This window comes from Ornithorhynchus anatinus, chromosome X2 (assembly GCF_004115215.2).
Source record: "Ornithorhynchus anatinus isolate Pmale09 chromosome X2, mOrnAna1.pri.v4, whole genome shotgun sequence".
Taxonomy (NCBI): Eukaryota; Metazoa; Chordata; class Mammalia; order Monotremata; family Ornithorhynchidae; genus Ornithorhynchus; species Ornithorhynchus anatinus.
Window position 1 is genome coordinate 20,527,356 of NC_041750.1, and position 25,102 is coordinate 20,552,457.

The window sequence follows — 25,102 nt, forward strand, 5'->3', positions numbered from 1 at the left end:
CTCAACACCTTCCAATAGCCAGACCTCTCCATATTCCTACCCCAGTATTCTAATGGAAAGTTGATAAAAATGAATTTGGCTTTTCGCTCTGGGTAGATTTTTCTTATTTTACATCCATTAAAATGTTATAGACTAACAGATTTAAAGCATAGGTGAGTTTGTAATATTCCCCTGGGGGGCTAGGCAGGGAATGGGATACCAATTACTACATGCCAGACACTGTTGTAAGTGCTGGGGTAGATACAAGATAATCAGGTCAGATACAGTCCCTGTCCCACGTGGGGCTCACTGTTTTAATCCCCATTATACAGATGAGGTAACTGAGGGATGGAGAAGTGCAATGACTTGCCCAAGGTCACACAGAATACAACTGGAATCAGAACACAGGTCATTCATTCAATCATATTTACTGACCACTTACTGTGTGCAAAGCACTGTAATAAGTGCTTGGGAGAGTGCAATACAACAATAAACAGACACATTCCCTGCCCATAGTGAGTTTACATTCTGGGGAGGAGGGAGACAGACATTAATATAAAAATGTACATAAGTGGTCCTTCTGACTCCCAGGCACTACCTACTAGGCAACACTGCTTCTCTATTTTGCCAACCTTCTGTTGGGTGGTTATCCTGTCAGAGGGAATTTATGTGGACATGGGAACTCAAAGACAGAAGCAACTGTTTTGACACCGCGGCCCACGAATGGCTCCCAGCTTGCAGCGCATCCAGTGGACCAGCAGGTCACCCTAGAAGCAGCGGTACTGGGGTTGCTGACGATTCGCACCCGGGCCGGAAACTACTTCTCTGACTCCTTCTTGTCCTACAGATCTGTAGCCCTGGCATTTACCTACACTCATCTTTATCCTTTGATCCTTGACCCATCCCTCACTCTTTCAACCCATGCAGTCAGTCAGTCACTAAATCGTGTCGACTATCTCACGACGTCTCCAAAAACCGGCTTCTTCCTCTCTGTCCGAACCGCTACCGCACTGGTTCAAACACCTGTCGCGGTCCGTCTCGACCACTCCATCGGCTTCCTCCGTGAGCCCCAACCCGTTGGCAGAATCATCTTTCTAAGAACATTGTCCTGCCCACACCACCAGAGACCTCCAATGGTTATCCATCCACTGTCACATCAAGCGGGAACTCCTCACCGTCAGATTCAAGGCACCTAATCAGCTCTCCGCCTCCTTACTTCTCTTGGCTCCTCTCCCGTTATGACCCAGACTGCACACTTCACTCACCTAAAACCAACCTACTTAATGTCCCCTCGTTCTCATCTAACTCTTCTCTCTACCCTTTCACATCCAACCGGCTAGCACTCTCTCCATCTTCAAAGCTTCAGTGAAACCCTTCCTAGACTAAGCTCTCATCACTCCTAAGCTTTATTTTCCCTTCCTACTGTCTCTCCCATGGACTTAGTCCCCCCACCCAGCACTTAATGTAGCCTATACTCAGTTGCTTCCCCTACCTCTAATTTATTTTGACATGTCTCCCACCAGTTAGACTGTAAGCTCTTTCATTCATTCATTCATTGAATCGTATTTATTGAGCGCTTACTGTGTGCAGAGCACTGTACTAAGCGCTCGGGTCCTTGATAGCAGGGATCACGTCCACCAACTCTCTTAAGGGCTCAGTACAGTGCAATAACCAAAGTGAGTGCTCAACAAATGCCACTGATTGACTTCATTAGCAACCAGCACAGACTGAACTCCATCCTTGCTCGATGTAAATTTCTAAGCTACAGAGGATATGAATTTCTACGTAGCTATCAGAAACCTAGCTCAGCTCTCAATGCCGAGCTATGCCTGGGCTCTGTACTCTGAACAAGAATTCCTTTCATTCTTCTTTATACTTTGCATGTCTAGGGATAGATACTTGCAGGGAATTTTCTTCTGTACCATGATCTATTTTAGTAAGCAAACATTCATTTAATGGGTCTACAGAAGGTTAAACAAATCATTTTGAATACCTTTGTGCTTTTTCTTTAAAAACATGACCAGCTCAGTATTTTTATTTGCATAATCTAATTATGTTGGATTCTTGACTCAAATTTCCATCTAGGAATTCACAATTACAGGAAAACTGGAGGTGACATTTCTCTATCATGGAATAACTAGAATTTAGGGCAAATTTGATCACTTCATGTCAGATATTTTCCATAAAAAGGCACTTTTTCATTTTAACTCTAGAACTGAAGGTTGAAGTAATTATGAAAATCCGGCCACACCTATCAGTAAAACATTTTTTAAGGAAGAGATTGAATTTCAAACAAAGCAAATGATGTTCTATAAAAAAAAAAATCAGTTAATCCTTTCCTAATTTTAGTTAAGTTGAGCAACTGCTTGGTTTTGATGGTGGTTTATCCTAAAAGGGGGTTTGGGGCCAGTTTCAGAGGGTGCCAGTGGTGGTGAGGGGGCCGGTGCGTGGGTACGGTTAAAACGGAAAAGTTGCCAGAGCGGATGAGAAGTGGAGACGGGGTCTGGGAGGGGAACCCAAGAGCACCGAAGGAATGGGGGCATTTCGAAGGTCCCCGTTTTCGGTTCAGAGTTTCCAGAGAGGTTTTGCCTCACGTCATTAAGTCACGCTTGCATGCGCCTGGCATAAGACACAATACTATCTTGTGGAAGAAATATTGCCTACACTAAGACTGCAAGGCCCATTTGGGATAGGGGTTGTGCCTCACCTAATTATCTTGCATTTCCCCAGTGCTTAGTACAGTAAATGCCCAACATATACCACAGTTATTATTATTATTACATGGTAGTGTTAAACAGAACGGGGTGGAAGGGTGGAGTGCATTTTCCCCTTCAAGTGACCCAACGTTTGAAGCTGGCCCCGGGGTCGGGGCGGGGTGGGGGGGTGTTGCTTGTATTTCTCACTCAGAGCAAGGCGACTTCCACAAATGAGTTCTTTGCTGTTAATAACTGTATGGGTTAGGTGTTTACTATACGCATGGCCTAGTGGAAAGACCACAGGCCTGGGGGGGTCAGAGGACCTGCGTTCTAATCCCAACTGCCAAGCGCTTGCTGTGTGACTTTGAGCAAGCCACTTCACTCCTCTGTGCCTCAGTTCCCTCATCTGTAAAATGGGGATTAAGACTGTGAGCCCTATGTGGGACAGGGACTGTGTCCAATCCGATTGGCTTGTATCCACCCCAGCACTTAGTATAGTGCCTGGCACATAGTAAGCACTTAAATATCACTATTAATTTTGAAAGGAATCAGTTCAGATCTTATTTGCTCTGCTTATGCATTCCCATCCCCAATGAACTTCTGAAATTCCTTTAGCTGAGCTCAAGTCACAAGAACAAATACCTGTGTTTTGAAATAATTTTTTTTGTGGGGGAGGGGGTCATGTTGCTAGCCCTTGTGATTGACACTTCAAAGGCAATATTGCAGGTCTGAGTAGCATTAAGGACCTATCACTCACCACTCATCTTTTAAACAGGTGAAATGTATTGGGAGATTCATCTTGAGTCACTCAGAAGTTTAAATCTAGACCTTAGATCTTTAGATCTTTCATCTGTCAATTATGTTTGCTTGAACAGGTCGATGCAAGTTACCTTTAATATTACTAACAATGATGGTAATAATAACGATAATAATTTATATCTGTTAAGATCTGTGTCAAAACACTATACTAAGAGCTGCGGTAGATCAGGATGATCAGGTTAGAAATAGTCCCTGACCCACATAAGGCTCACAGCTAAGTAGGAAAGAGAAGAGGTATTGAATCCTCATTTTACAGAAGAGGAAACTGAGGTGGAGAGAAGTGAAGTGACTTACCCAAGGTCACAAAACAGACAAGTGGCAGAGCCCACAGGATTAAAACTCAGGTCCTCTGATGCTGCTTCTTATGAAGAATGTTTAGCTTGCTTTCTGACAGCTAGGAGCCTACCCCTATTATCAAGTAGGTGTGACTAGCGTCATTTCCTCTTCCTATTGAAACACAGCAGTAAATCTGATTTTAATTTTGCTACCTGTTTGGCTCACTCTATTACCAGACAACAGCTATTCCATTTGGGAATGGATAGTTGTGAACATACCTTTTATTTATACAAGTCACACTTGACTACTATCACAGCAGCTACGATCTGGGTACTGATCCGTTTGATCACAAATATAAGTTACCATATTTATTCGCATGATTGCTTCCACCGCATTACTCCTCCACATACCTGAGAAATTTTGAGGAGGAAAAAAATATATCTTTTTTTTTTAAGCAGTGTTAGTGAGCAATGTGAGCCAGGGTAGAAATAAGGGTAGGCTGAGAAGAACTGTGGCCCAGCAGAAAAACCACGGGCCTGGGAGTGAGGTGACCCGAGTTCTAATCTCGGCTCTACCACTTGCCGGCTGTAAGACCTTGGGAAAGTCACTTGTATTATAAAGGCTTCGTTTTCCTCATCTGGAAGACGGAGATTAAATGCCTGCCCTCCCTTGCTCTGAGTCTATGAATCCCATATGGGATAAGGACCATGTCTGATCTGCTTGAACTGTAGCTACCCCAGAGACTAGTTTAATGGTGGAACAGAACAACACAAGAATTCATAGCATACTTTCCCCATGTACGAATCACGGTTGCGATTCTTAATTTGAGACGATCATATACTATCTCCTAAACTGTATCTTACATCTGCTGCGGAGAGCTTAATGTTATACAGTAGTCATATTTTGAAAATTCTTTATCTACATGAATATAAAAATGACTAAAATCATGTCAGACAAACAAATGCTAAATAACTATATTCAAATCCCTTGGATACGGATAGGATTATAAATTCTCAGCAGAGGGTGATCATGTTTTTAACCCTACCGCAATCACTCCACAACCTGGACCCACGCTGGGTCTCATCTTCACTCGTCACTGTACCGCTTCTAACCTAACCAACTCCAAAATCCTCGTATCTCACCACGACCTCCTAACCTTTCCTCTCTCCCAGAAAGACTGTTCTCCCTCTCTCCTTAAAGGGGCCACCCATCTCTGGAGTCCCCTCCCCCAATCCTAGGCCGGGTCCCACTTGAATAACATTCCCCTCACCCCCCCACCCACTCAACCTCCCTTCTTGACAAATTCACGCTTCCACGGCCTTCTCTGCCAAGTCCGACTCCCTCGTAGCCCTGTCCCTCCGTCGACCTTGTACCATTAATCCCAAGATCATTTCCACAGGATGCTTCCTCTGCTTGGGTTGTCGAGGCTTACTGAGGAAACCCGGGGACCGGGAGGATTTTGTCCGCTCCAAATTCATCTTTACTAGCTGTAACTCTTCACTCTCTCCGGACGACAACTTTTACTTCTCCTCCTTCACTGACTCCCACGGCTGTTCCTCCAAGGCCTTTAACTCTCTCCTGAAATCACTGGTGACCTCTATCTTCACTTCTCTTGCCCCCAGTGACTCTGCTAAATCCTCTGACAATATAGAAACTTAATGATAATCATCATCAGTATTGGTTGTGCTTACTCTGTGTCAGGCACTGTACTAAGGGCTGGGGTAGACGTAAGATTACCAGGATGGACATAGTAACTGCCCCACATGGGGCTCACAGGCTAAGGAAGAATCAATCAATGGTATTTACTGAGTGCTTAGTGTATGCAGAGCACGGTACCAAGTATTTGGGAGAGTACAATTTAAGAGTTGGAGACAGGTCCCCTGCCCAAAACCAGCAGAAGGAGAACAGACACTGAATCTCCATTTTACAGACGAAGAAACTGAGACCCAGAGGAGTTAAGTGACTTGTCCAAGGTCCCCCAGCAGGTGAGCGGCAGAGTTGGGATTAGAACCCGGATCCTCTGGCTCCCAGGCCATTAGGCCCTGCTGCTTGACCAACTTCCTCCCACCTCCATCCCATCATCCTTCAAGATGAGACCACGTCCTGCTTTCACAGCCTACCCGCTTTTTACCTTTGCCCTTGAGCCCAAGGCTCTCATCTTCTAGAAACACTAGTGGCACCCTTCTTCCCTCCAACTGCCATCCTTAATCTCTTAACCTCTGATCGCTCCTTCCCCTTTGCCTTCAACTCATATATCTTTCATTCCCTATTAGGCCCTAACTTATGGACACAGATTCACTTTCCCCTCTTCATCCTTTATATTATTTATTATTTTAGAGTCTGTCTCCCCACTACACTGGAAGGTTACTGAAGGCAGATATCAAGTCGTATTCTTCCAAATACTATTTTCAGTGCTCTGCAAACAGGTACTCAATAAGCGTTCTTGACTAACTGATTCTCCGAGTATGCAATTCCATTGGCTGATAATCACGAAATTAATGAGTGACATCTAATAAAATATATTTACTACAGATGCACGACAATTTAAGAATAGTCTGAATATTGACACTAATATTCCATCTCTCACCCTCCATAGACATCAAATTAAAAAAAAAAGCTAGATTAAATGTTAAACTGCTTCTGCTGTCCAACCGAGGAGCTCCACCTTGTCAGTAATGTATCTGAAATGTCACGGAAGGTCTTTCTTAAAATATTTTGATCAATCAATAATTCGAACTTCATAAATAAATCGCCTGAAAGATAAAATCGAACGAAATCGAAGTCTTAACTGATAACTGAACTTAACGAAGACAAAATCCATACCTTCTTCTCTTGTCTTGAATAAGCTGAAGTTCTATTAGTCCAAATATGGAGTAAAACCCAAACTGCACTAAAGTAAGATACCAGCCAAAGGGCTTAAAGCCCTCCACTGAAAATATCAGTTCCTGTCAAGAGACATATTAAATCATTAAGCTGAAACATCCACAGAATGACTAAATGGCCGTTCTTTTTCAAATAAAATCATGCGAAAAATAGCATCCCCAAACGATAATAATAGTGGTAATTGTTAAGCGCTTACTATGTGCCAGGTGCTGTGGCTGAGCACCGGGGCGGATACAAGAAATGAAGTTGGACACAGTCCCTGTCCCACAGGGGGCTCACTGTCTCAATCCCCATTTTACAGATGAGGTAACTGAGGCTCAGAGAAGTAAAGTGACTTGCCCAAGGTCACACAGCAGACAAGTGGCAGATCTGGGATTACTACCCATGACTTTCCGACTCCCAGGCCGTACTCTATCCACTTCCCCAAGCTTTGACTTAGTGCAGACCAGCTGAAGAGGGCACAGGCCAGCCAGTTGAAACACGGGTTGACAATTGTGGGTATCAGCAGAATCACTTTCCAGGGAGCTGATACCAGATGAAATACCAGGTGTAAGGGGATTTGATGCCTGTTCTCCCTTGCGCTTAGGCTGGGTCCAATCTGATTAGCTTGTATCTACCCTAGTGTTTAGTAGAATGCTTGGCACACAGTAAGCATTTAACAAACACCCTGGATATTATGTAGAAATGGGCATCAGGGGAGAGCGTGAAACCTCTAAAGGGAAAGAACCCGCCCACGTCAATCTAGCCGACAACTGGGCAATAGTGGGGTGAGATTATTGTTGTTCAAAGAGGAGCAAACAAGCAAATAAAGCTGTTTTTAGGCACGTTCAAATGTTGTTTAGACAAAATATGTTGTTAGAATGGAAGATTATGAGCTCAAGACTTCATTCACATTAATCGGTATGGACAAACTTCATTAGTGAACACTCACAGCTTCGTGATATTTATCTTATTTACCACAAATGAAGTACTGTCCTCGAGTGACTGCTCCGTTCACTCTTCTTAAGCGGATATCAAGTGAAACTGCTAGATACCTCGACCAAGCTGGGTCTACACGTTCTAGCCCTTCTACAGTTGTTCTTCAGGGCTGTTTTCATAAAATTAAAAGTCAGGTCGAACTGCAAACTCAGCCGGCGTACTTAAACTTCTCGTTTAACCTTCTTGTAACTAACTAGATTATACTGCCAGTGCTACTCTAATTGCGGGGAAAGAGGGGAGGGGGCGTTACGTCAGGGAAAACTCACATTAGGGACATTCCCGCTTTGGGCAACGCCGTGTGCTTGGCCACAACTCCTTCCCACACTGCACCAGGTTTCACCCAAAAAGGTGGGCGCTGTCGGAAGACCGTTTAACATCCCGTCGGAATCTAGCGGTCTCTCCAAACCGGGCCATGAAACCACGCGCTGTGACCGGAGCCGGTTCTTCTAGACTCCTCGGGAGTGGTGTCCCTAAAAGGGCCTCGCGCTTACACACGCTCGCAGTGGGATACTCACACCCTGACCGAGGGCACGCCACATCACTTCCTCCGACGTCGCGTAATAACGACGACACTAATAACTGTGGGATTTGTTAAGCGCTTACTATGTGTCAAGAGCTGTATTACGAGCTAGGGTAGATACGAGATAATCAGTTCGGATTGTACCTGTTCCACATGAGGCTCACAATCTAAGAGGGAGGGATAATGGGCATTTTTTCCCCATTTTACAGATAAGGTAACTGAGAGAGTTAAGAAGTAACTCGCCTAAGGTCACGCAGGTCCTCACCCTCAAGCTCGTGCTCTTTCTGCTAAGTATAGCTGGGGAGATTTGCAACGAGGGAAAAGACCCCTACTTAATTCCTCAACGGTATTCCATCCAAAATGCATAGTGATAACATGCTTTATAAAAGGACTGTACTTGGTTTAACCCCGAAGTTGGCATTAATTTCCATTTGTGCAAAAGTAATTGTCATTACCTTCATAAATCAATAGTTTTAACAAGCTGATCAAGTAATTTGCATATAAAACTACCAAGTTCATCCATTTTAATTTACTTAGTAAGTTCATCAAATCACTAGTGCTTTTAATTTCTTTGCATCCTGAGAGCGACATCAGAGGCCAGAGGAGTCCAATAAAGCTATTAAGGTAAGCTTTTTACACTTTTCTCCATTCACTTTAATTGAAATCGGCACGGCCCCTTTTTTATGCCGTTCAAATGTTCACAGCATCAGAAACCTTGAACATGTTTCAGACACCCTCAGTTTTAGCTGTGATGTCATTTAATGACTATTTCAAATGTTTGTGTTTGAATCGCTCATACTCTTGATTCTCTGTACAAGACAGGAATCGCTAAAAATTAGGATATTACAATTTAGAGGCAGCCCCAACTATTTTCTTTATTATCTGATTTTTAGCGCTGAATTCTCCCCAACTAGGTTGTAAGCCTCCAAAGATCCATCATTTGGTACATCTCAAGCCTCTTCCCCTTTGGAAAAAAAAAGTATCGAAGGAGAATAGGAGGTATTTCATTTTTCTACTTGCTTTATCGTTAGTAAGCAGTGGCATCTTCTATAACAATCCTTCGTGAAGGGCACAATCCTTCCTTATCGTAAGATTACCTCTGGATACCCCAAGCTCTTAGAATAGCACGCGGGATATGCAAAAACACGGCCGATGAAGAATTACCCACGTGATCAAAATCCACGGTTATCCGTATCTGCTTCAAACCTGGAGCCTACCAACTTCGACAGAATCCTTTCGGTAGAAAAATCTAAGAAAAACTAAAATTTCTCCCGTGGGAAAGAGTGCTACTAGAAAGCAGAGGGTAAAATGACAACTCAGATCTCTTTTACCTGTAAATAGCCATAGATCAGGTAAAACAAAAAAACTCCTGCAACACATATGAAAAACTGAGTGGCCGTGTTAAATCTGCTGAGGTTCACCCCAAGCACTACGACATCATCTATGGCTTTGATGTGTGGTGACATAGAGTGGGACTTGGAAGGGACACTGATGGAAATGTATTTCCTGGAGTTGTTGAATTTCAGATCCATGGCTCTTAGCTTGCTGCATTCAGAATCTACTTTGTTAATTCCTTCGTTAATTTCCCTTTCGTGGAGCCCTTTCTCCGGATGGTCACCAAAATCCTGCAGGAGACAAACAACAGCAAGACAGTAGTAAAACTCTTGACTAATCAGGGGTTAAGGCCCTCAGAGTCTAGATATTTTGCAAATCATTAAAAAAAACAAACCTGTGTAAGTCATGCAAAAGCACCCCATGCAGATTTTTTTTCCATATAAAATTCTGAGAATTTACTGAAGAATTAAGCATCACCCTCCATATTAAGTGGATCCTATGGGGCTTCTAAATCTGATTAAAACACTTTGACTTTTTGTTCGAATAATGAATCGCTCGATCTCATTTATTGAGCGCTTCTTCCGTACAGAGCTCTGAACTAAGCGCTTGGGAGAGAAGCTTCACCCAGACTTTATTCTGTCTGCTGTCTAGAAATACCTGGGCAGTAATCGTAATGGTAACTGCTGAACCACCAAAGTCACGGCAACCACGACAAGGGGTGAAATGAGCATAAATAAAACTGAGTGACCAATCAAATGTACACATAGATGCATATATATATATATATATACTCTAAAGAAACTTACGCACATTTAATCAGACTAGAATAATTCACCCTCAATTCATTTCAAATTGAGAATAGGGGATTGGGGCAGAGACACTGCCCCTAAGTGAGTGTAAAATGTGCACACTGAGCCGGAGGGGCATCTGAAGGAAAATGAGAACGAGAACCACACTGGGGGCAGCCCCCATCCCCTCCCTTCGATTTTTCCCCTGACAGGCTCATCTAGCATTATTACACCTACGCATTTCAATTTTGTTCTGTTGTACTTCCATTAAGAAATCAAAGAATCCCAGACAGGGACAAGTAACACAAACCAAGACCCTCGGTCGCCCTCCAGCCCCTGCATCCTAAGGGCTGGACACACACGGTAAGCGCTCAATAAATAGGACTGAATGAATGAACCAAGGAACGTGCTACTGGATGTGTTCGGCCAAGTCAAACGGGAGTTTTATCTTGTTTCACTGCCCTGTCCTACGGTTAATTATACTGTCCTTCCCCCGTCCATATACGCCAGGCCACCACTCTCTCCACCTTCAGAGCATTGCTAAGGTCACACCTCCTCCAAGAGGCCTTCCCCGACTAAGTCCTCTTTTAATACTTGTGGTATTTGTTAAGCGCTTACTCTGTGCCAAGCACTGTACTAACTGCTGGGGTGGATATAAGCCAATCAGGTTGAACACAGTCCCTGTCCCACGTGGGGCTCCCAGTCTCAATCTCCACTTTACAGATGAGCTAACTTGGGCCCAGAGAAGTGAAGTGAATTGCCCAAGGTCACACAGCAGACAAGTGGCAGAGCTGGGATTAGAACCCATGACCTTCTGACTCCCAGCCCCACGCTCTATCCACTAAGCCATAGGTCTCTCTTTTTTCCTCGGGTTGCTCTCCCTTCTGCGTCACCTACGCACTGTGACCTGTGACCTTTGGACGTTTGACAGTCGCCCCACCCCCCAACACCTACGTACAGAACTTTAAATTACATATATAATTTATTTATTCATAGTAAGGTCTGTCTCCCCCTATAAACTGTGAACTCATTCTGGGCAGGGAACGTGCCTGTTAATTCTTCCGTCCTACACTCTCCCACACGCTTAGCGCACTGTTCCACACCTAGTAAGTGCTCAATAAATACGACCGATTGATTAATGCCAGCTTGTCTGTCCCACTTCTGCTGATTTACGGCTCTCCAAGCGTTCTGCGTCGATCTGGTGGGGGAATCCAGGAAGAACCAGGATTGTCCCAAATCAGCCCTAGCAACAGCGGCAATCTAGGCTACCGAGCGATAGTGCAGTCGAACGGGATGTGGACTTCACAGAAGCAACAGGGCGTAGTGGACACGGGCCTGGGAGTCGCTGAAACACTAATCCCGGCTCTGCCACCTGTCTGCTGTGTGACCACGGGCAAGTCACTTTGCTTCTCTGTGCCTCAGTTACCTCATCTGTAAAATGGGGATGAAGTCTGTGAGCCCCACGTGGGACAACCTGATTACCCTGTATCTACCCCGGGGCTTAGAACAGTGTTCTGCACATAGTAAGCGCTTAACAAATACCAACATTATTATTATTATTCTCTGTGCGGCAGTTCCCTCAGCTGCAAAACGGGGATTAAGACGGTGAGCCCCGAGTGGGACAAGGACTGCGGTCCAACCTGATTAGCCTGAATCTCCCCCAGCGCATAGAACAGTGCCTGACACATAGTAAGCGCTTAACGAATACCATCGTCATTCGGTCGTCATCATCATCATAAAGGGATCCGATCAGGGAGCCACAGGAGGGAGTGGGAAAAGAGGAAACGAGGGCTTAGTCAGGGAGGGCCTCTCGGAGGAGATGTGCCTGCCTACTACGTATTCTCTCCCCGCGCCTGGTGTCGTGTGCCGGACACACTAAGTGCTAAAGAAAGACTACGGCTACTAACCAGAAAGGGGCAGTTAACCGAAAGTTTCCATTTCAGTAAATGGGAGGACAATCCCCTTTGGACAGCAGGCGGCATTTCAGACTTCCCATCTCTCGGGGCATGGGGTGGCTCAGGTGCCATCTGGGGGTCCAGACTTGGGTCCCCTCCCATCCCAGGGAAGTTGGGGGGAACGCCACCTCCACACATATGATGTGGTGACAGAGCTGATGAGGAAGCAGCATGATCTAGTGCAACGTAAACTCGGAGTCGGGAGACTCGGGGTCGAAACCCCCTCTGGACCGCCAGCTCGTCTGGGGGCAGGGAACGTGTCCGTCAACTCTGTTGCACTTCACTCTCCCGAGTGCTTAGTACAGTGCTCTGCACATAGGAAACTCTCAATAGATACCAGACTGATAATCGGGGGACCCTGGACAAGTCGCTAAACTTCTCCGTGCCTCAGTTTTCTGGCCCGCGAAACGGGAACCAGACACCTGTTCCCTCTCCCCCTTAAATTGAGAAGCAGCGAGGTTTAGCGGAAAGAGCGCGGGCTGGGGAGTCAGAGGTCGTGGGTTCTAATCCCGGCTCCGCCACTTATCAGCTGTGTGACTGCGGGCAAGTCACCCAACTTCTCTGGGCCTCGGTTCCCTCATCCGTAAAAGGGGGTGTAAGACTGTGAGCCTCACGCGGACAACCCGATTACCCTGTATCTACCCCAGGGCTCAGAAGACACCATCATCATCATCATCATCATGATTATCGTCAGCACTGTGTGGGACAGCTACTGGGTTTATTCTGATTCGCTCATGGCATCTATTGAAGCAGAGTGGCTCAGTGGCAAGAGCCCGGGCTTGGGAGTCAGAGGTCATGAGTTCGAATCCCGGCTCCGCCGCTTGCCAGCTGCGTGACTTTAGGCAAGTCGCTTAACTTCTCTGGGCCTCAGTTCCCTCATCTGTAAAACGGGGATTAAAACTGTGCGCCCCACGTGGGACAACCTGATTCCCCTCTGTCTACCCCAGCGCTTAGAACGGTGCTCGGCACCTAGTAAGCGCTTAATACCAACATTATTGTTATTATTATTATCCCTCCAGCGCTTAGAACAGTGCTCTGCACCGAGTAAGCGCTTAACAAATACCAACAGCATCTACTGAACGCTTGCCGAGTGCAAGGCACTATACCGAGCGCCGGAGAGAGTACGACACGCCAACTGACAGACACAGTCCCTGCCCACAGGGAGCTCGTAGCGGATCCTCCCGAGCGCTCAGTACCGTGCTGGGCACACAGTAAGCGCCTATTTATTTATATTAAGGTGTCTGCCTCCCCTCTGGGCTGTACGCTCGTTGTGGGCAGGGAACGCGTCTGCTGTTGGAATGGCGTCTCCCAAGAGTTCCGCACAGTGCTCTGCACAAAGTAAGCGCTCCCCCAGTGCGACTGAACGAATGAAGAGATCCTCTCCTTATTAGGGGACGCAGCCTGGCTCAGTGGACAGAGCCCGGGCCGGGGAGTCGGAGGTCATGGGTTCGAATCCCGACTCTGCCACTTGTCAGCTGGGTGACCGTGGCCAAGTCACTTCACTTCTCCGGGCCTCAGTCACCTCATCTGGAAAAGGGGGATGAAGACTGTGAGCCTCACGGGGGGGCAATCCGATGACCCTGTAACTACCCCAGCGCTTAGAACAGCGCTCTGCACATAGTAAGCGCTTAAGAAATACCAACATTATTAAAATCATCACGATCAGCGCAGTGCAGAGCCCGGGCCTGGGTCCTCATCCCGCCTCGGCCGCTTGTCAGCCGTGCGACTTGGGGCCGGTCGCTTCTCCGGGCCTCAGTTCCCCCATCTGTCAAATGGGGATGAAGACCGGGAGCCCCGGGGGGGGGGGGGGGGGGCACACACCACGTGATGACCTTCCGTCCCCCTCCCCGCGCTTAGGACGGTGCTCGGCCCGGAGTAAGCGCTTGGCAACCCGCCCCGCCCCCTCCGTCGCTATTATCGTTATTCACCTCTCCGCCCCGCGGTTCCCTCCTCCGTAAAACGGGGACGAAGGCGGTGAGGGCCGGGAGGGAGGGGCGGGGCCCGCGTCCGGGCGGCGGAGCCGGCGCCGGGCCCGCAGGAAGCGCTTAGCGGGCGCCACGGGGGTGATGACGGCGGGGATGCTGACGGCCGGTCGGGGAGCGGCCGGGGAGCGGCCGGGCCGGGCGATGCGGGGATCGATGCGGGGATCGATGCGGGGATCGATGCGGGGATCGATGCACGGAGGGAGGGCGGGCGCCGGACGCTCCTTGCCGAGCGCCGCTGCCGGCCGAGGAGCAGCCGCCGCCGCCGCTTCCGGGTGCGACCGCCCCGCCCCCTCCCGGCCGGCGGGGCCTATGAGCGCTCAGCTCGGCCGGCCGCCGCCCAATCGCCTCTTTCTCCGCCAGGGGAGCCCCGCCCCCAGGCCGCCGGCGGGGCCTATGGCGTCTCAGCCTTCCCCGATGACGTCACGGACCCCCGCCCCTCGGCGCTCTCGCCCCCGCCCACCTCCAACGTCCCAGCCCGGCCCGCGGCCGCTCGATGCGGTCGGAGCGCAGCTAGCTGCCCCGTCCCCCGTCCCGTCCCCGTCCCGTCCCCCGTCCCGTCCCGTCCCGTCCCCCGTCCCCCGTCCCGTCCCGTCCCCCGTCCCCCGTCCCCCGTCCCCCGTCCCGTCCCCCGTCCCCCGTCCCCCGTCCCCCGTCCCGTCCCCCGTCCCCCGTCCCCCGTCCCCCGTCCCCCGTCCCCCGTCCCCCGTCCCCCGTCCCCTCCCGCCCCCAGCCGCCGTCCTGGCCCCGGCGCTCGCTTCCCCGCCGCTCGTCAGGGCCGCTCCCTCGCTCCTTCGCGCCCGCATCTCGGGCCTCCGTGCAAAACATAATCGTAATCATGTTGGTATTTGTTAAGCGCTTAGTAGGTGCAGAACGCTGTTCTAAGCGCCGGGGTAGACACAGGGGAATCAGGTTGTCCCCCGTGGGACTCCCAGTCTTCATCCCCATTTTCCAGAGGAGGTCACTGAGGCCCAGGGAAGTGAAGTGACTGGCCCAGAGTCACCCAGCTGACAAGGGGCAGGATCGCCATTCGAACCCACGACCTCCGGACTCCCCGGCCCGGGCTCTTTCCACTGAGCCACGCTTGAGTAGATAGAGGGTCGTCAGGTTGCCCCGGTGAGGCTCACAGTCTTCATCCCCATTTTCCAGAGGAGGTCACTGAGGCCCAGACAAGTGAAGTGACTGGCCCAGAGCCACCCAGGTGACAAGGGGCAGAGTGGGGATTCGAACCCACGACCTCCGACTCCCCAGCCCGGGCTCTTTCCACTGAGCCACTCTGAAAGGAGCCCGGAAAGAACAAGGGTTGGGAGTCAGAGGTCGTGGGTTCGAACGCCGGATCCGCCACTTGCCGGCTGTGGGACTTTGGGCCAGTCGCTTCACTTCTCTGGGCCTCAGTGACCTCCTCTGGAAAATGGGGATTGAGACGGTGAGCCCCCCGGGGGACGGGGACTGTGTCCAACCCGATCTGCTTGTGTCCACCCCAGCGCTTAGTACAGTGCCCGGCACACAGTTAAGCGCTTAACAGATACCATAATGATTATTATCATTATCTGGAAGACGGGGATGAAGACCGGGAGCTCCACGGGGGACAGCCTCCTTACCCTCTATCTCCCCCGGCGCTTAGAACGGTGCTCGGCACATAGGAAGCGCTTAACACATACCAGCATCACCATCATCAGCCACTTCTCTTCTCTGGGCCCCAGTTCCCCCCTCTCCGTAATGGGGAGTGAGATTGGGAGCCCGAGGTGGGACAGGGCTGATGACGATGGTATCTGTTAAGCGCTTCCTCTCTGTCAGGCACTGTACTAAGCGCTGGGGCGGATATGAGAAAAGCGGGTGGGACCCGGTGCCTGCTCCTCGTGGGGCTCCCAATCCCCATTTTCCAGATGAGGGAACTGAGGCCCGGAGAAGGAAAGTGACTTGCCCAAGGTCAAGCCACAGGCAAGTGGCGGAGCCGAGATTCGAATTAGACTGTGAGCCCGTCAAAGGACAGGGACTGTCTCTATCTGTTGCCGATTTGTACATTCCAAGCGCTTAGTACAGTGCTCTCCGCATAGTAAGCGCTCAGTGAATACTATTGAATGAATGAATGAATGAATGAATGAATGAATGAATGAATGAACCCAGGACCTTCTGACTCCCAGGCCGGGCTCTATCCACCGTGCCATGCTAGGAGTATGTTCAACTCAATTTGCCTGTTTCCACCCCAGCGCTTAGTACAATGCCTGGCTCATAGTGAGCGCTTAATAAAGACCATAATTATTATTATAATTATTAGTCCACCGTGATCAGTATGACTGGCTCTGGCCAGAGGAGCTCAAGAGTATTCCTCTGAGGAAGCCCAGACATCAACTAGGAAGAGTTTGTTCCCCTCACGGTCCTTTTTAATTTAGCTTTAATATACTTCTTTGGGCCAGAAGCGGCTTTCCTCATCCGGGCTCGGTCGCTTGGCGCAAATCTGGCGGGTCTGGCTTGGGGTCCACTCGGACCCACAGATCATTTTCGACCAGGCTGCCCCAGGCGCCCCACTCTGCCTCTCCATTTCCCAAACGCTTTGCCCCCTCTAATGCCGGCCTCGACACCGTCTTTTGTTCTGGCCACCGACCTCTCTCCCACATCCCGACTCTGAGCCCGTCACTGGGCAGGGATTGTCTCTACCTGTTGCCGATTTGTACATTCCAAGCGCTTAGTACCGTGCTCTGCACATAGTAAGCGCTCAATAAATACTATTGAATGCATGAATGAATGACAGCCCCATGTGCGTTCATTCATTCCATCGTACTTATTGAGCGCTTACTGGGTGCAAAGCGCAGTACTAAGCACTTGGGAGAGTGCAATATGACAGTAAACAGACACATTCCCTGCCCGTGACAATGGTGGACTGTGTTGATTGGCTTGTGGCTTTCATTCATTCCCATCATATTTACTGAGCCCTTGATGTGGGTATGGCACCCTACTGAGCGCATGGGAGAGTACGATACAGTAATAAACAGACACATTCCCTGCCCATAGTGAGCTAAGCGCTTAGTAGAGTGACCTGCACATAGCAAGCGCTTAACAAATGCCATTATTATAATTATTAGTATGCTCTGAACACGGTAAGGGTGCCATAAATTCGATTGATTGAGTGGCTGACGGAAGCCTCGCCTTTCCTCATCTCCCACGCCTTTCTGCGTTGCCCTGATTTACTCCCTTTGCTCTTAGCCCCTCCCGGCCCCAAAGCGCTTATGATCAGATCTGCAATTTCATTTATTTGTACTGATGTCTGTCTCCGCCCGTATAGACTCGCTGTGGGCCGGGAATGTGTCCGTTTATTGTCGAATCGTACTTTCCCAAGCGCTCAGTACAGTGCTCTGCCCACAGTAAGCGCACAATTAGTACGATTGATTCATTGATTTTTATCCAGCTGTACCTACCCCTGTGCTTAGCACAGTGTTTGGCATGTAGTAAGCTCTTAATAAATTCCATAAATGTTTTTAGTCGTTGTACTCTCCTGTCGACGATATTAAGCGTGATTCACTCTGTGCGGGACCCTGAGCTTTTTAGGGCATGGTTCCTCTTTTATTCCAGCTCCTTCGGTGATGCCCCGGGGGCCTTTTTCTGATCAGACGAGTCCCGTTGGACGTACGGTTCAAGCTGTACCCTGGAGCTTCACACCACGGAGCTGCTCACACATCTTGTTGTTCTGTTTGTACTGTCTCTTGGTAACTTGGATCGCCGTTGTGGTGAGCATGAGTATGTTCTGATCGTGGTCTTTCCCAGGACCTATAAAACGTTATGAGAACTATTTTCCATCACTTTAATGGCTTCTTCTGCTCTTCTCTGGATCCCCTCCCGGTCCTCCACATCCCTTTTCAAAATGGGACCCAGTACTCTATAATACAGTAACTAAGGACGGTGGAAACATTTCAGTATCAAGTGGACTTTTTCCTTCTATTTAAAGGACACTAAATTGCTGACACATTGACTTGTGGTTGACTATAAATGTCTAGCCGGTCTTTCCGCTCTCTGCATTTGAGTTATTGGGTTTTTGTCCCTTCTGGATTTCATCCTGATTCGGGAGGACCATTTCTCCAATACATCACGATCGCTTCGAATATTACTGTTGTCAAGACTGTCCCCTGTAGGACACTTCTCAATTCATCCCCCAACTAAATTGCGTTCGTTTGAGAAGACGTGAGTAAATCGGAGCTAGAGAATAAGTTTGGTTTCCTAACGATTCCAGCCTCACACCAAAGTTTAAAATTAAAAAGCGACCGAGGAATTTAGCTTCATGGGGACCTTCGGCTCATAAGAAATTATAATTACATTACTGCAAAAGATATGGAATTACCACAGGGGGGTTATATTGAAATTTTTTAATTCCCTATATTTTCCCAATATCATTTCTGTGATGATACATAGAAAATGAATTAACTAATTATGCTATTCCCCTGTTCGACCACGTCAGTGATTTTATTATTATGAGGCCTTATGCGTGTAACCATCCGACAGATGTTAAAACCAGCGGATGCTATATTAATAATAATAACGTTGGTATTTGTTAAGCGCTTACTATGTGCCGAGCACTGTTCTAAGCGCTGGGGTAGACATAGGGGAATCAGGTTGTCCCACATGGGGCTCACAGTCTTAATCCCCATTTTACAGATGAGGGAACTGAGGCACAGAGAAGTTAAGTGACTCACCTACAGTCACACAGCCGACAAGTGGCAGAGCTGGGATTCGAACTCATGAGCCCTGACTCCAAAGCCCGTGCTCTTTCCACTGAGCCACGCTGCTTCCGGTATTAGTATGGCTCTTCTCTTAGTTATGGCATTGGTATGCATTCATTCAGTAAATCGTATTTATCGAGCACTCACTATGCACAAAGTAGTGTTGTATATACTATGTACTCCGCAAGTATTATATTCTGGCTCCAAACAGCTATTAATTCCCAACTCCAGAGAACAGGTCTGGCTCCTTTTGGTAAAGAAACATACCTTTCGTGCTTGGGTGGAAAGTAATAATAATAACTGTAGTGTTTCTTAAGTACTTATTGAGTGCCAAGCTCTGTCCCAAGGGCTGGGGTAGAAACAGGATAATCAGACTGTACACAGGGGCAAGTGCAAATGGCAGATAGACTGTGAATGTGGTTTAGTTGAATTCACAGCAGGTGGATTTGTTAGGGAATATTTGCAAAGTGTCTGCTTCTCAATCCCTGTAAGGGCCCCTTTCAACTTGTTTCTCTCTTTGCAGAGAGAACGGCTACCCGTTTCCCTCAGCAGCTGACAGAAGCAACTCCAGACTCCTGTCTTCAAGAGTCTTCGCGGTCTCTCCCTCCTCCATATTGGCAACGATCTCTCATGCTCCACCCCCTTTGCTCCGCTAACGCTCACGTTCTTCCCATATCGGCTTTTGGCTCTTCTGTCTCTGACCCCTTGGTCACCCTCTCCCAGCACCAACTCCTTCCTGCTTTGACTGCCAGACCACAGCCCTCCCCATCTCCTCACCTCTTCCAATTCCTTAATGAATTTCCTCCACCCCGGCCAGCGCGGCAGCCACTCTTAACACTTACGAATAGATCGATTTATTCACTCGGTTTATTTACTCATTCATTCCTTTTTTAATCATTAAGTTTTCCATAGGCCCGCTACTCCCGGGTTGTAACCGTATTTTTTTCTCTCGCTCCCACTGTTTGTAAATAATTTATGCCTTCTGATTCCCCTTCGCGTAATAAATCTCTCAGGGGGGGGGGACGGTTTCTCTTACTTCCGTCGTACTCGATTCATCGGTGGTATTTACTGAGGGCTTACTGGGTGCAGACCACTCTACAGAAACACTTGGGAGATTGTAGCCTGTAAGCTCCTTGTGAGCTGGGATCACTTCTACCGACTCTGTTGTATCGTTCTTTCCTAAACGCTTACTACAGTGCTCTACGCACAGTAAGTGCGTACTGTGAAGCAGCGTGGCTCAGTGGAAAGAGCATGGGCTTTGAAGTCAGAGGTCATGGGTTCGAATCCCGGCTCGGCCACTTGTCAGCTGTGTGACTTTGGGCAAGTCACTTCACTTCTCAGTGCCTCAGTTACCTCATCTGTAAAATGGGGATGAAGACTGTGAGCCCCACGTGGGACGACCTGATTTCCCTGTGTCTATCCCAGCGCTTAGAGCAGTGCTCGGCACATAGTAAGCGCTTTACAAATGCCAACATTATTATTATTATTAAGTGCTCGATAAATACGATTGAATGAATGAATAAATACCTCTGACTGATGACAGAAGAGTAGGTAGGCACGATCCTTGCCCAAATACTCGTTGAGGTGCCCTGTTGATTGCCGTGGTCCAGCGGCATATGGATGGTTGATTTAGAAAAGGAAAATCAGGATAGAGAACCAGGTCTTCCATTCTTTTTTTTCTTTATAGAAGCCTTATACTCCTACCCACTGCAAAGGAAAGAAGCAGGCAAGTCCTCACGGACTGGCCTCCACAAATGGACACCAAGAGAGAGACTCAGAGTATCTGGGGAAGCTAGCTGGAGTGCGTGTATGTGTGAGGTGCATGTGTGCATGTGTGCATTTGCACATGTGTGTGTGTGTATGTGCTTGTATGTATGTTGAATGGAGGGGCCCTGGAGACTCAGCATGGCCCAGTAGATAGAGCACGGGCCATGGAGTCAAAAGGACCCGCGTTCAAATCCTGGCTCCACCATTTGTCTGCTGAGTGACCTTGGGCCAGTCACTTCTCCGTGCCTTAGTTAACATCTGTAAAATGGGGATTGTTTGAGTCCACTTTGGTACACTGGCTATGTCTGACCTGATGAGCTTGTATCTAGCCAGGCACTTAGTACAGTGCCTGGCATTTAACATATGCCCCCCCTAAAACGCTCCCAAAACACAACAAAAACAAACCAAACAGAAAGACTCCAGGGTAAATGAGAGGTAGATTTGGGGATCATTGCCCTGAGGTGGTAGCTAAGGGCATGTGAGTGGATGAACTCCCTGAGAGAGTGTACAGCAAGATGACTGTGAGGACAAAATACCTCCCTGGGAGACACCTACGGTTAAGAGACAAAAGGCAGGAAAAAAGCTAGCAAAGGAGACTATGAAGACAGGAGCGGAGAGGTAGATTCGTACTGGTCCATCAATCAGTGGTATTTACTGAGCGCTTACTGTGGGCAGAGCACTGCGCTAAGCACTTGGGAGAGTACAGTTCCACAGAGTTGGTAGACACGATCCCTGCCCACAAGGAGCTCACGCCCTAATGAAGGAGGCAGACGTAAAAATGCAACTACAACTAAAGGGATCAGAAGAAATAACTGGTTGCACATATGAACACAAGGGTTAAAAGTTAAGAAAAAGCCAAGAATAAGGACATTCTGGATGTCCAGAAATCTAGCCTACGCACATAAAATGGAGAGCTATTCTGGTACTTTTTGGAGAGAGCTATCCCATTTCAGCGAACATCCAGGGGCACCCTTAGTGAGATTTCGTTCTGTCTGAACCCATGCCAGTCAGAACCAGACCCAAAAGGGCAGAGGGTAGCACCCAAGCGGTCTAAATCGTGCCTTAGTGGAAAGAGCCCGGGCTTGGGACTCAGAGGTCATGGGTTCTACTCCCGGCACCGCCACTTATCAGTTGTGTGACTTTGGGCAAGTCACTTAACTTCTCTGTGCCTCAGTGACCCCATCTGTAAAATGGGGATTAAGACCGTGAGACCCATGTGGGGCAACCTGACTACCTAGTGTCTCTCCCAGCACTTAGAACAGTGCGGGGCATATAGTAAGTGCTTAACAAACACCATCATTTTTATTATTAAATGTTCTAATGCCAAGAACTAAGAGGGCATTCACTTTACTGACACTTGCCTCTTGCCACACTTCTCAAGGTAGAATTCCTTGGGCAGCGACATAGTGGGCTACAGATTTGAATGTGAAACTTGCCTCCCAGTACCTCTCAACCTAAGGACCCAAACCAGCTCAGGTCTCTTTACAGCTTTTCATTTGCAGAATCCAGGGCCGTTTCTTGATTTTCCAAAATGCCAGTAGATGGTGTGCTTGGGGCTAAAAAATAGGTGGGCGAGAAGTAGCCATTTCCTGGCACAATCACATTGCAGCAGAATTCTTGCAAACAACATTTTATTTAAGGGTAATGGCATCTTGACTTTTCCTAAAAACTCTGACTCATCCCTTCCAAAAATAAATCCAAATGTCTCTACCTACTCAAATCAAAATTTGAATCGATGAAGAAGTTTCTTCAGCACAGATCCGCTTGAGCAACTGCAAGGGTAGAGATGACTGAGAGCCTCCTTCATTTTATTGTAAAATATTTAGAATAAAAATATTAAGTTCCCCAAAATATCTCTGGAGACCTCTTTCTGAGCAATGCAGAAAGTTGTTCTTGCAAGTGAGTTGATCTATTGCAAATTTGGCTACTTGACTCATTTGCTAGTTAAAATTTAGCTCAGCTGTTCCTTTTGGACTTTGAAATCAATATAATACGATGGAAAGCTATTAATTGTACAGTATTTTACCCTGGAAGTTGTTTTTAGAGATGCCAAGATTTAAAGCCTACTATTAGGGAATGATAAGCAAATTATATTGTAATAAAACATGCAGGGTCTGAAATTTGGTTTTCTATTACATTTAAATTAGAATAAATATATAATTGCAGTATAATTTGATATCAGTAGACTTCAGAACCACTAAAAATAGATTTGTATACATCCACTCTTATATGATGTTTTGTTGATTTGCACCAGGATAATTTACTCGTCTAAATCCAATTGAAAACACTTTCACTTATCTTCATTGTTTTGGAGAGTTGTGCTCGGGCAGATTTTGTTTTCTCTGGCATTATTTTGAAGTAGAAATGATAAGTAGTTTTTGCACAAAGACGTTCTGCAGAAATCTGCTCGGCTTTATGATGGCCAATTCTCGGCAGCCAAATCTAGTTCTGTTCTCTAATGGAGACAATAGGCTGGGAAAACATCACACGGAATCCATCTTGGCTTTAGTTAGGAATTTACAATTATAACAGTAATAACAATTTTGGCATTTATTAAGCACTTACTACGTGCTAAGCACTGGAGTGGATATGAGCTTATGAAATTGGACACGGTCCCTGCTCCGCATTGGACTCACAGTCTATCTTATTCCCATATTACAGATTCTAGAAGCGGAGGCCTTGAGAGGTTAAGAGTGTTACCCAAGGACACACAGTGGTCCCACTCCTAGGACACAAATCCAGGTCTCTTGACTTCCAAACCTGGGCTCTTTCCAGTAGGCCATGCTGCCTATATGTCGTATTTTATAGATACATTAACACCCCAGAAATTGTTTTGAAGATGCTAGTTTGCTTTCTGCGAGGGAGGAGGTGGGGGAAGGGGTAGAAAGGGGATTCTCTGTGAGGCAGTTGTCTCTACCCCAGCCCCCTATCCTCAACAGTGAGCATAGCCAGCAGTGGGGCCTAGGAAAGCACTGTGTTAAGCACTTGGGAGAGTACAGTGCAACAGAATTAGCAGAAGTTTCCCTGCCCACAATGAGCTTACAGTCTAGAGGGGAAGACAGGCATTGATATGAATAAATAATTTATAACATGTAATTTAAAGATACCTTCATAAGTACTGTGGGGGTGGCGGGCAGCAGATATCAAACGTCCAGAGGTCAAAATCCAAGTGCATGAAGAAGGAAGGAAGAGCGAGCTGGGGAAAAGATGGCTTAATCAGGGAAGGCCTCTTGGAGACGTGAGCTTAAGAATAATAATATTATTAACTGTGGTATTTGTTAAGCGCTTAGTATGTGCCAGGTACGGTACTAAGCAGTGGGGTGGATACAAGCAAATCAGGTTGGACACAGTCCCTGTCCCACGAGGGGCTCACAGTCTCAATCCACATTTTACAGACGCGGGAACCGAGGCCCAGAGAAGTGAAATGACTTGCCCAGCAGACAATCGGCAGAGCCGGGATTAGAACCCGCGACCTCCTGACTCCCAGGCCCATGCTGGCCGCGGTGCTTCTCGATAATGCTTTGACAGAAGAGAGAGCAGTGATCTGGCGTATCTGGAGGGGGAGGGAGTTCCAGGCTGAGGGCAGGATGTGAGGAAGGGGTCGGCAACAAGATAGATGAGATCGGGGCACGGCGAGTAAACTGGCCGGGCAGGAGGAGGGGCATGATGAAGAGGTGTGAGAGGGGGGCATAGTGAGTAGATTGACATTAGAGGAATGAAGTTTGCCAGTTGGATTGTGGTGGGAGTGGAGGGAGAAGGTAAGTAGGGTAGGGGGAGAGTCGACAGAGTGCTTGAAAGACCACGGTCAGGAGTTTCTGCACCAAAGGTTTGTTTGAGCCAAAGTGATTTCTGGACCCAAATGGGAAAATTCCCTCAAAAATGCATTTTCTCTATGCAGACGTGACCAGAGGAAGAGGTTTTGATTATTGGTTCTTATTTGGGGACTAGAAACCCAGGAACTTTCAGATCTTATCCAAGAGAGAAAATAAAATCGCCATCGTTCTGTTATTTGAATAAATTAAACTAAACTTTTTGAGCTTTCCTCATCACTCTACCACTTCATTTGGCTTAAAAACATGTATTGGAAGCATTTTTTGCACTTCAGACATTTCCTTTGCTGAAATAGGTTATAAGTAGGGTCAAGAATTCCATAACACCGCTGATTTTTCAGTTCACTCTATCTCCTGGGAATAAGGTTAATCGCTATTGCAGTTGAAGGTGGTATACTCGATTTATTACAAGATGAGCAAAATTGAAAGGCTTAGTGCAACGAATAATGGTGCATTCTGAAAATTTGCAAAGGAATTTAAGAAAGTGGTTTGCTTCCGCTAAGCCCAAGTATCAATCAGTCAATCAGCATATTTATTCAGTGCTTAATGTTTCCAGAGCACTGTATTCTCTTGGGAGAGTAC

The 25,102-nt window shown here is 47.5% G+C and overlaps 1 protein-coding gene across 1 annotated transcript in view; it reads right to left on the bottom strand.

Annotated features, from left to right (window-relative positions):
- SLC35B3 (solute carrier family 35 member B3) overlaps positions 1 to 14,192 on the bottom strand; it is a 29,670-nt gene extending 15,478 nt beyond the window's left edge. Inside the window, exons 1-3 of the mRNA XM_029053069.1 lie at positions 14,158 to 14,192; positions 9,483 to 9,776; positions 6,594 to 6,715 (exon numbers count right to left, since the gene is read on the bottom strand). Of these exons, the coding sequence (XP_028908902.1) occupies positions 6,594 to 6,715; positions 9,483 to 9,683 (323 nt within the window). The 5' untranslated portion in view covers positions 9,684 to 9,776; positions 14,158 to 14,192. The remainder of the gene's footprint in view (positions 1 to 6,593; positions 6,716 to 9,482; positions 9,777 to 14,157) is intronic.
- Between the last annotated feature and the right edge of the window lie 10,910 nt (positions 14,193 to 25,102).